At 46.6% G+C, this 12,616-nt stretch overlaps 1 protein-coding gene across 1 annotated transcript in view; it reads right to left on the minus strand.

Annotated features, from left to right (window-relative positions):
* DAP (death associated protein) overlaps nucleotides 1–12,616 on the minus strand; it is a 75,896-nt gene that overhangs the window by 1,156 nt on the left and 62,124 nt on the right. Inside the window, 1 exon segment of the mRNA NM_001257566.1 lies at nucleotides 935–977. Coding sequence (NP_001244495.1) covers nucleotides 935–977 — 43 coding nt within the window.

Below are 12,616 nucleotides of genomic sequence, written 5' to 3' on the forward strand. Positions count from 1 at the left end.
TGGACTGTGAATGGGTAAAGGAGGGTGGAAGCCTGTCCCTTCTGGGTGGTGGGGGGCCCAGGCCATCAGAACCGGGGAATGGCAGGTGGCACTGAGGCCCACACGCTGGCAGGACAGCAAGAATGCTCACTGGCTCTGCCCCATGCCGTGAGACACAGGAACACGCGACTCCCACAGAACTGATTTGGATGCCTGGGGCTTTCTTCTGCTACATTTGTATTTGTGACTATTTACATTGGGGGCAGGACAGAACCAAATCCAGGATCTTAAGTTCAGATGTGCCACCACAGCTGTGAGCTAGGCCTGGGGCGCTGGCCGGGAAGGAAATGCATAGGGCGCCTACGAGACAGAGCCAGGTTCGGCCTGCCCAGTCTCATGAGGGACCCGCTATTTTCCAGAGGGATCAATGGGCTTCGTGCCAACTGTGGGTGTGGCCAGAGTGGGGCCCACACGAGCAGGCTGGAGCCACACTTCTCTGGCTGGCAGGTTGGCTGGCTGTGGTCACAGCTCCACCAACAGTGGGCTATCCCCAACGCTGGCACTTTCTTCAGGCATCCTCTGATAAGAAAGTGAATGTCCTGAGAACAGCAGCCCTGTGGACGGCAATACTGTGGGGGTTTGCTGGCAGGGGTTCGCTGGCGGGGGTTCGCTGATGGTTTACTGGTGGGAGGCCTGCGCTTAAGTCACAATGTTGGGTCTCACCAAAGGGCGGCTCTGGAAAGGTAAAGGATGTGACCCAAACTGTGAGTCTGGCCTGGGGTCTGCAGAAGCACCCTCTGGGGAAATGTGGCAACCAAGAGAGCCATGGCCACAATTGAGATGAGCAGTGGTGCTGGGTTATTCCAGGTAGAGTTTAATAAAACCAGAAGGAACCAGGAGACTCCATGCTGCCATGCAAAGGCCTCAAACCCACGGCAGACACTCCCAGACTTACCCGGGCAATGACCCCAGAGATGAACACAGTGGGTTTAGGTGGACTGGAAAACAAGAAGGGAAAAGGCAGATTTAACAAAACAGTCCAAAAAAGGGGACACAGTGGCAGAGCCAGGCTGGAGGGCGTGGAGGCGGAATGGGGAGCGAACCTCTTCCTCTGCATTATTTGTTGTAATGACCACACTACGGGGCTCGGGAGCCTCCTTCTCCTGAGGCTAGTTCAGCCCCGAGTACGAGAGAGAAAGAGACTGCAGCCAACTGCAAGTGAATTGCCTACAAGCACTTTCTATTTGTAGTTTTTTTAGAGGCAGGGTCTCTGTCACCCAGGCTGAAATGCAGAGCCACGATCATAGCTCACAGCAGCCTCCACTCCTAGACTCAAGTGATCCTCTTGCCTCAGTCTCCCGAGTAGCTGGGACAACAGGCGTGCATCATCACACCCGGCTAATTGTTTTATCTTTGCGGAGGCAGGGTCTTGCTATGTTGCCCAAACTAGTCTTGAACTCCTGGTCTCAAGCCAACCTTCCACCTTGGCCTCCCAATGTGCTGGGATTACAGGCATGAGCCCCCGTGCCTAGCCTATTTTTGTTTTTTTGGTTAAATCAACACTTTTAACTGTGGGCAAGCCCAATTCTTTTGATTTAATGAGATCATGAAACAGGCGCTTCGCTAAAGCAGGGGAGAAGTAGTTTTACATGGCGTGGACTTGGAGACTTTCTCACTGCCTCCTCAACCCTGGGCTTCCCCTTCCAGCATCCTCACAGGGCAGATTCCAGAGCCAACACGGACTTCCCATCCCCCATCAATCCCCGAGCATTACAAACATAAGGTCCTTGGGAAACTTGTCACCTCTTGACATGTTAACTCACACTGAGCTCACCACACTGTGGAGTATTGAGGGAACGGATACAGTACCAAAGCAATACAGCCCAGTGTGAAAAAACAGAGAAGCCCAGACAGGCTCAAATCACCAGCAGGTCCACCACCTGGAAACACGGCTGTTAACACGGCGCTATCCTTCCAGGCTTTCCTTCTATGCATAGATGTACGTGCTTGTCTTCTTAACTTTTTTCTTACAAAAATAGTCACACTGTTTTGTAATCTGCCTTCTGAACTAAGACTATGGTAAGCATCTCTCCATGTAATTATATACTCTCCTGTACATTTATTTTTGATGGCTACATGTGCCAAAATTTAAAAACATCAGGACACAGTTTAAGGTAGTGGATAAGGTATGTGCACTTCCAAAATGCCTCCACCAAGAGGTACAGGCACCCAAGAGCAGGAGGTGAATACAAGGTCAGCCCAGCTGGGACAGCACGATCGATCTGGAACACTCATGGAGGTGGGTGGAGAAGAAGCATCTCCCACTTGGCTCAGTTTTGCTTAAGGCCAGCCCTGCTGGGCAGAGGGGGTAGAATTTATCCCTTGAGCTCCCCAGCCTGTCTCTTCCCAGCTCTACTTCTCCTCTGCTGCTGGTGGTCTTTTTAACTTGTCTTAGTTTTGTTTTGCTGCAGGCAAAAGTCCCAGCATTCAGAAAGTTCACTGACTGTTTACTTCCCCAAAGAGTTTACCAAAAGCACCTGAAATTCCCCCAAGTAATTTCTGTTACTTAGCGAGATTAAGAAATTTCAAGTTTTACGAAGCAGCACAGAGATACCCCATACATGACCTTGGTTTTATTTAATGTTAGTTGTACGGTTACCAAGGTTGGATTTTCTTCCCCTTCCTTTACGTATATGATTTAGCTATAGGATTAATAGCCGGCCAGAGATGAGTAAGCTCAGCTCCAGTTTAAGCCCCACCACGTGGTATAACTGAATTCATTTTGATTCTTAAAGCATACCCTGCTGTGGTGCCTGATGCCACTAACAGGGGAGGGCTTCCAGGGATTCAGGCCAAGGAGTTTGCATCCAAAGCTTGGGAACTGTGGTCTGAATTCTAACATTTTATAAAAGATTTGGAAAGGAATACAGAAATAGCAGTGCAAAGTTTCTTAAAGTCCTTTGGAATGTTCTTTTAAACATCTATGAACAGCCTTAAGCAGGGATGGCCCCACTCTGGTAGCAAATCATATACTATCATCTTCAACAAGGCACAGCCGTCTTTCCACAGCAGGAGTGCACAGTGGCTTTCACTGTCTCCATGTCTTACTTGCTTTTTAATCTGTCAAGGCTCTGAAAGGCGGAAATACAGGAGATCACCCCACTCCAGAAACTTGATAAAAATGTCATCCATAGAGAGTCAATCTAGTAAGAATACATGCATAATAAAGGGAATTAGCTTCCCCATCAAACTGAGCCCTAAAAGGTGGCTGAGGAAGCTTGAGTAATTATGTACATATATAGGTAAACACCCTCCCCTCTACACACACACACACACACACACACACAAGTACCTTGTTTTATGGCATCGGCTTATTGCAGTTCACAGGTAATGTGTTTCTTTAGGAATTGAAGGTTTGTGGCAACTCTGCATAAGCAGGTCTATGGGCGTCCATCTTCATTACTATTATGTCTGTTATGGTGCTCTGCGGTCATTGATCTTTGATGTTACTATTGTAATTGTTTTGGGGCACCACGAACTGTGCCCTTATAAGATGGTAAACTTAATCAACACTTGTCGCATGTGTTTTGACAGTTCTACTGACCAGCCATTCCCTGTCTCTCTCCTTCTCTTCAGGCCTTCCTACTCCCTGAGACATAGCAATATTGAAATTAGGACAACTAGCAACTCTACAATTGTCTACAATGGCCTAGAAGTGTTCAAGTGAAAGGAAGAGTCGCATGTCTGTCACTTTCAATCAAAAGCTAGAAGTGACCAAGCTTAGTGAGGAAGACAAGTCGGAAGCTCAGACAGGCTGGTCTCTTCTACCAAATAGCCAAGTTGTGAATGCAAAGGAAGAGTTCTTGGAGAAAATTAAAAATGCTACTCCAGTGAGCACTGGGGTGAGTGACAAGGAAGTAAAAGAGCATTATTGTGGATATGGAGAAAGTTCGAGTGGTCTGGATAGAAGACAAGCCACAACATTCCCTTAAGCCAAAGTCTAATCTAGAGCGAGGCCCTAACTCCCTTCAGTTCTATGAAGGCTAAGAGAGGTGAGGAAGCTGCAGAAGAAAAGCTGGAAACTAGCAGAGATTGGTTCATGAAGTTTAAGGAAAGAAGCCATCTCTAGAAGACAAAAATGCAAGGTGAAGCAGCAACTGCTGATGAAGAAGTTGCAGCAAGTTCTCTAGAAGATTTAGCTAAGATCATTGATGAAAGTGGCTACACTAAACAACAGATTTCCAATGTTGACAAAACAGCCTTTTATTGGAAAAAGATGTACTCTAGGACTTTCATAGCTAGAGAGGGGAGGTCAATGACTGGTTTCAAAGCTTCCAAGGACAGCCGACTCTTATTAGGAACTAATGCAGCTGATGACTTTAATTTGAAGCCAATGCTCATTTACCATTCCAAACATCCTAGGGCCCTTGGGAATTATGTAAAATCTACTGTGTGTGTGCTCTATACATGGGATGACAGAGCCTGGATGGCGGCACATCAGTTTACATCAAGGTTTACTGCTTATTTTAAGCCCACTGTTGAGACCTACTGCTCAAAAAAAAGATTCCTTTCGAAGTATTACTGCTGATTTATAATGCTCCTGGCCACCCAAGACCACGTATACAAGGAGAGGAGATTAATGTTGTTTTCATATCTGTTAAGACAACATTCATTCTGCAACCCATGGATCAAGAAGTAATTTCAACTTTCAAGTCTTATTAAAGAAATAAGTAATTCCACTGGTGGATTTGGGCAAAGTAAATTGAAAACCTTCTGGAAAGAATTTAGATGCCACTAAGAACACTCATGATTCATGGGAGGAGGTCAAAATATCAATATTAACAGGAGTTTGGAAGAAGCTGATTCCAACCCTCATGGGTGACTTTGAAGGGGTTCAGGACTTCACTGGAGGAAGTAACTGCAGATGTGGTGAAAACAGCAAGAGAACGAGGATTAGAAGTGGACCTGAAGATGGAACTGAATGGCTGCAATCTAGTGATTAAACTCCTCAAGGATGAGGAGTTGCTTCTCATGGATGAGCAAAGAAAGTGGTTTCTTGAGCTGGAATCTACACCTGGTGAAGATGCTGTAAACACTGTTGAAATAACAAAAAAGGATATAGAATATTACATAAATTTAATTGATAAAGCAGTGGCAGGGTTTGAGATGACTGACTCCATTTTGGAAAGAAGTTCTACCATGGGTAAAATGCCATCAAACAGCATCGTATGCTGCAGAGAAATCTTTCCTGAAAGGAAGAGTTGATCTATCTCACAAACTTCATTGTTGTCTTTTTTTTTTGAGAGAGGGAGAGAGTCTTACTCTGTTGCCCAGGCTGGAATACAGTGGTGCGATGTCTGCTCACTGCAACCTCCACCTCCCAGGTTCAAAAGATTCTCATGCCTCAGCCTCCAGAGTAGCTGGGATTACAGGCGCACACCACCATGGCTGGCTAATTTTTATATTTTTAGTAGAGATGGGGTTTCACCATGTTTGCCAGGCTGGTCTTGAACTCCTGGCCTCAAGTGATCTACCCGCCTCGACCTCCCAAAGTGCTAGGATTGCAGGCGTGAACCACCACACCCGGCCTGTTGTCTTATTTTAAGAAACTGCCACAGCCACTTCAACCTTTAGTAACCACCAGCCCAATCAGTCAGCGGCCATCAACACTGAGGCAAGACCCTCCACCAGCAAAAAGACTGAGCCTCACTGAAGGCTCAGATGATCATCAGCATACAGAATTTTTAATTGTTTTTTAATTTTAAATTAAGGTATGCACATTGCTTTTTAGATGTAATGCTAGACGTAATGCTACTGTACACTTAATAGGCTACAATGGAGTGTAAACAAAACTTTTATGTGCACTGTGAAATCAAAAAGTTTGTGGGACTCACTTTATCGCAATATTAGCTTTATTATGGTGGTCTGGAGCAGACCCTGCAATATCTCTGAGGTCTGCCTGTACATATTCATTATTGAAAAGCAGACAAGCAAAAAAAGTTAAAATCACTTGTAATTCTGTATTTATGTGTGTATTTATAAAGACTGACACACGCACAGAATTACTGTCCCATCACAACTGCTGAATGGCCATGGAGACTCTGGGGGCTAAAGGAGATCCCAGCAATGAGGGTGGTCTACGCTGTGAGTAGGCCACCCTTTGCAGAGGTGGATGGAACTCTGGACGCAGAGGTGCTGTCCAGCAGCAGGGTGCCAGCCTGGAGAGGCCTCCATGTTGGGTCTTCCTGACAGGCTCCTTGGTTGAGCCCAGTCCCACTATGTAGTAGCTACCACGTGAGGCTCTCTGGGGACCTGGCTATCAGGAGTCTGTTTCCAGCACTGGTCCCCTGTGTGCACTGATGACGGATGTCTGAAACCCAGGGACCTGCCACAGTCCCACCCTTCCTCCCTGCCCTCGGTGCTCCTCAGAGATGATGTCCTCTGGGCGTCTCCTGCACTGATCACGACAAGGGTGGGGTTCCAGGCCTCGAGTATGTCCCAGGGGAAATGTGTATGAACAGTGATGATACGAGATCATGACCACTCTGCTCTAGCCTGAGTGCTGGAAAACACACAGGGAAGCTGAGGCCTAGAACCCAGCCTCTGACTCCCAGTTCACACTGTTTCCTTTCCTAAACCCACATTTAGCACCTCACTCCCACATGAGCTACTCAAGGACACTGTCCCATCACAACTGCTGAATGGCCATGGAGACTCTGGGGGCTAAAGGAGACCCCCAGGAGTAAGAATGACCCTTCCCCCACAGTCCCAGCTCATTCCAGGAGCGTCCAGGGCCGTGGTTGCAGGTTGCAGATTCTAAGAGTCCACGGGAGGCATTCACAGATGGCGCTGTCCTTGCAAAACCCCAAATTTTATGGGGTTAGATCCTTTGTGGTGAGCCATGACTGAATCTGCTGAGCTTTAGTGGCTTGCTGGATTCTGCTCATAAAGACAGGGCATGTCAGTGAAAATCATGCTAGGCTCAGCGTAAGAAATGTGCCTCTGCCAGCCATCGGGTGGTGGGGGGTGAGGTGAGGCCCGCCGGGTGCGGCGATGAGCCAGGGGTTGGTGTGCTTTGTGCTACATCCTATACAAAGTGGCCAGTCATTCTGCTGGATGTGGTGCTGGCAACTTGGCTGAGTGATGGCAAGACTGAGGGTCTGGCGCTGCAGTCAAAGGGACTCAGGACGGAAAGGCCATGAACTTGCCCTTGTGCACACCTTGAGGGCTGACTCCGAGCTGAGGAGCAGGAACAGGGAAAGTCACTCAGTGGCTTAGGTCAGAGCTTAGGTCAGAGCAGTCTTTTGGGGCACAACCATAACAGTGTGCATTCCACCCAATTAACTTGGGGAAGAGCAACATGAAGACCTGAGACTTCATCCTGCACTGCTGTTCTTCAGCGCCCCCATCTGTTTGGTGCCGGTAAGAAATAAGGCACTGAAAGAAAGAACCCTGTGTATCCAGCACTTCCGCAGGTGAGGTCCTTGCTTTAAGACTGCACTTTTTACACAATATTCAAGAATTGTATTTCGTGAGAAAGTCTTATCGAGCCCCAAGAGGCGACTCGGTGGGAAGTGACAGGACACCAGACTGAGGGGTCTCCTTTAGCTCTGGTCTGCTCCAGGCAAACGTTATCGCTAAAGACAGTCCAAGCTCTCCCTCCCTTCTAACTTCGTTTGGAAACCCCAGCCAGCTCAGCAACTAATTACAAACAATATTACCATTTTAGCCATTTTTAACTATGCAGCTCAGTGGCATTAAGTATATTCATAATATTATGCTATCATCACCTTTATCTATTTCCAGAACTTTTTCATCATTCCCAACAGAAAGTTTGTCCCCGTTAAACACTAGCTCCCCATTCTCTCCTCCTCCCAGCCCTTGGACATCTCTATGCGTTTAACTATCTTAGGGATCTCAGGTTAAGTGGAATCATACAGTACTTGTCTTTTTGTGTCTGGCCTATTCCATCTAGTATAGTATTGTCAGGGTTCATTTATGTGGCAGCATGTGTGGGAATTCCGTTTTGAGGCTGAATAACATTCCGCTGTACGGACAGACCACATTCTGCTTATCCATTTGTCTGCTGATGGACACCTGGAATGCTGCGAATGGTGCAGCTATGGACGTGGGTGTATAAATATGTGCTCGAGTTTCTACTTTCAATTATTTTGTGTGTAACTCAGAAGTGGAATTGCTGGGTTATATGGTAATTCTGTGTTTAACTTTTTGAGGAATCACCACCCTGTTTTCCACAGCGGCTGTTCCATTTTAGATTCCCACCAGCAATGGACACGGGTTCCTATTTCGCCATATCCCTGCCAACACTTGTTGTTTTCTGTTTTATTTTGATTTTTTGGATAAAGGCTCTATTCTAATGGGTGTGAAGAGGTATCGTACTGTGGTTTAGATTTAGCAACTAATTTTTAAGAATAAGCTTCCCTGCCGCAGAATAATAAGTATCAATCTGTATTGATCATTAATCATTAAAAGTCTTTATGAACCAAAAGTCCTCCCCCAAAAGTCTTCTCTCCTCTAAAACTGAAAAGGCCATAATTGGCTGTAAGGACATATGGCAGCTGCCCATGAAAAGATGGCAAAAGGCAGGCCTCTTCCAAGATGTCTAGCGGCGATATGTATCTTCACGTCACTCACCCCGTGACGCAGCGTATGCTGCTGAAGGTTTCCATCAAGTTTGGTCCAAAGGCTTCACAGCCCAATCCTTTTTTCCAACTATAATTAACAGTAACTTAAATTGGCAAATAATTATTTATGATGTTCATATAGTCAAAAGAGTTACTAAACTCTTTGAGATATGGTAGCTTGAACAAAATCTCACAAGCGAGAAACCCTGGTCAAGAGTCTGGGTGTAAGGCTGTACAGGCAAAACACGCCTATTTTAAATGCCATTAGGCTTCCATGCAAAGTATAACCTGCATTTCTCAAGTCTATAAAGTATGATAGCTGCTTTGAGGATTTATTTGATCTGATGAAAATCATTCTGACAGATGCGGTTTTGAAGATGCAACATTATTTTCTCTCAGGAAACAGAGAGAGTGAAAACTATCAACCCTGCCTGCCCCGTATCCTCAGGCCTTTCCAGACTTTAAAAATCACACTTATTTAAATGTAAAGGAACTGCAAGCCAGGCAGAATTAGCCAGGATTAGAATCCAGATAACACTTCCTATACACTAGCAGAAACTGCAGCTTTTTCACACCTAGACTAAGCAGCCACCTGCTGTGCGTGCACGTGGGTCTCTCTTGTCCATCTGGTAAGGACCACATCAAACTCTGAAAAGGACCCTTTGTCCTTAACAAAAGTTCACTATTTCTTATTTTCTAAATTTTCTTAATGAAGAAGATTTACACCGTATTGGCACTCTGTGGAGACTGCAGACAGGCAGGATGAAGTGCCAGAGACGCTCAGTGAGGGAGTAACCCTGCGGAATGCAGATCTCATCAACACTGAGTTTGATGGTCTCATCTTTAAACGAATGTGGAAAGGGCAGAGAAACCCAAATTCATAGTTTTAAAACTTCCCTAAACTCCCATACAGCAACTATTTAACTCAATATATTCAAATTACTGCCATCCCAACACGTAACTCATATAAAAATTGAGAAGACTTAACGTTCGTTTGTGTTCTAAGGCTTTACACCCTCCCTCGCCATCGCGGGGCTCTGACAGCGTGGTTTCTGCGCCAGTTCTGAGAGGGGTAAAGCGACGCGCTCTGTGAGTTAGGGCTGGACAGGAGGTTCCCTACCAGACAGACGGCTGCTGCAATCTACACCTTCATCCTTTTGCAGTCAAGAGCTTGAGGGCCTTCAGTGGGGGCCTCCTGGATGTCTCCCAGGGGCCCGGATTCTGTCTGCTTGCACTTAGTCCAGCGCCCATCCCAAGTCTAATGACTCTTCCACAGGACAGCCCTTTGATATTTGAAGAAGGTTACCACAAACCCCCAGAACATCCCTTTCCCAGACTCAAAGGCGTGATTTCAAATTCCTTCACTCTCTCAGCTATTCTCCCAACTGCATTCCAGTGTGGTTTCTAGAGTTTTGCCTAGAACTGTATGTGACACCCCACATGTACCTACTCAGTCCCCACAGGACACCGATATTGCAATAATACTTTCTCCTGGGCTACAGAGAGCAGGTCAGCCAGAAAATGAATCCGGGTGTCCCAAAAGGACCGACTGTTAATAATCTTCAAACAGGATTGCTACCGATAGGCAACCTGTGGACAAAGTAATTTGTATCTGCTGCCCTGCTCCAGCCTGGCTCACCATAGCTAGTTTTGTGGGGTCCTTACCCTTCTTCCTTTAACCCTGGGGGAGCTTCTGCACTCTTGGAAAAATGCAGTGCCCTTCTTCACCCCAAAATAGGATTCTGTGCAACAGCAAGGGGTCCGACGTGCATCTGACTGGTCAGCCTCTTCCTTCCCAAGCATCCTGGTAGGGATTAGGGTCAGCTTAGTTACCACGCAGTTGCATTCTGGGATGGGGAGAAACATGCACACACACACACACACACACACACACACACCCCTGTGCGCGGAGTAGTAGTGAAACTGGGAATCTGGTCAAGTCTCTGATCCCGCTGAAAGTAATAAAAATGGCAGCAAAGGCATTACTGTAGAGTTGTATGTAACAGAATCATTTTCATGTTAGTTTTGACCTGCGTTTATGGAAGTCTACTCAAGTTATCCTCTGCAAATGCTGTCTCCTCTTCATGTAAATGTACTCTATCAGTGGGAAGTGTGTACACACAAGGCAGGGACACATGGCCTTTAATAAGCCACTGGGGCTCTATTTTCCCTAAAGGACAGAAATGGTCTCAGGTGATAAAAGTTACTGTTTACCAATCACCACTATGTACTATGGACCAGCTGCTGAGTTAGGTGCTCCCCTTAGAAGTGCTGTATCTAACTCTCTTGGTCCTGTGAGGCAGGAGCTGTCCATTTCACAGATTAGAAGGGTAAATCAGAAAGGGCCGGTCATTTGCCTGAGGGTTGCACAGTGATAAGTGCTGGGAACCAGACTTGGAACGAGGGCCATACAGGGCATGTAATCTTGGCCCCAAGCCCAGTCCCCTCATTTTAAAGGGCTTAGCTGCCTCAAGTTTTAGCTTGTCTTCTGTATATGATTTAGAGACGCAGAGTTTTAAGGTAAGCAATCTAAATGTAACCTGAGAGTCCTTTATTCAACCAGACAGTACAATACATTCAAATCTACCTAAAGATTTACTTTCTGACTTGATAGTGGATTTTTTTTTTTCCTGAAAAATGATCACTTATGTCTCTAGCATTTAACTATCACACAAAGCACTTCCACATAAATCATTCGCTCATCTGAGTTCCTTCGGCAGGCGATGTTCCATTTTATGGAGGAAGAAATGGTGCTTCAGAGAGGCTGGAATCTTGCTTGGAGTCCTGGGGGCAGAGCCCGGGAGAAAGCACAAGGGCTGTGCTCTTCGGTTGGGTTGCTGAGATCTCTACCATCTCAGACGACTCTGTTCCTCAGTCTCGGGAACAAAATGCAGGGGAGGCTTCAAACCATCCAACAGATCCAGAGGCAGCCGACAGGTCCAGAGACGATTCAGAACCACAGAAAGGAGGGACAGTGGCAAATGGACACCATGAGTGTGGACTCTGGTGTTGGATGATCTGGGTTAAAATCCTGACTCTGCCAGGGACAAGCTGGTGAGCTGGTGTTTGGCTTTTCTGAGGCTTAGTTTCCTTGTCCATAAAACTGGACAGCAACAGACCCTACCTCCTTAGGTGACTGTATACATGTGTACACACACACACACACATACACACACACACACAGCAGAAAGCAACAGATTCTAAACAGGGTCGAAAGAGAGTTTCAGAATTTGCTTCTGGGCTGCCTGGTGGGCTCCGTGCTTTCCTGAGGAGGGAAGGCAAAGAGACTGCTCTTCCAGGGTAATGACCTTGAGAACTGGGCTGCACCTCGAATCAAACCCTCTGTCAGTGCAGAAGAAAAGGCCCCTGGGCCTCGCCCACTGTGTGCTGATGAAAGGTAGTCACAGTGTGTGCTCAGCACGTGTCTGTGTGCTGATGAAAGGTAGTCACAGTGTGCGCTTAGCACGTGTGTAACAGAGAGGACACGACGCTAGAGCACCGCAGTGGGAGGACGGGGCACCCTCGATCAGCTTCTGCCCGCACAAAGTGACTGGGGCCGGGGGCCCTTCTCATGCACTGATGAAGGGGCGACTTAGGTTGCGGCCCAGCACAGGCGCTCATTGACTGGGAAAAGCAGTCTCTTGGTCCACTCTCCTCAGGAAAGCACGGAGCCTGCAGGGCAGCCTAGAAATAAATTCCAAAACTCTTGTTTTGACTCTGCTCGGAATCTGTAGCTTTGCGCTTCCAGAGTTTATGGAAAATATAGTCCCACCTGGGGTGACTTTTTAAACATTTCCTAGTAAGTCGATGGAAAACAAATCCATTCCTGCATTTTTAGTTCTTGAAATACCTTCTTGGCTTGGTCTTAATTTATTTGGGCTATTAATTTTCTGGACAGCAAAATAATAATTAGCATGGCTGGTGAGCAGAGGGAAACGTCTCACTCGACTGCACCCAGGCATTTCTGGGCAACGTCCTTCTTCAGAGTGTCA

This window comes from Macaca mulatta, chromosome 6 (assembly GCF_049350105.2).
Source record: "Macaca mulatta isolate MMU2019108-1 chromosome 6, T2T-MMU8v2.0, whole genome shotgun sequence".
NCBI classification, from domain to species: domain Eukaryota; kingdom Metazoa; phylum Chordata; class Mammalia; order Primates; family Cercopithecidae; genus Macaca; species Macaca mulatta.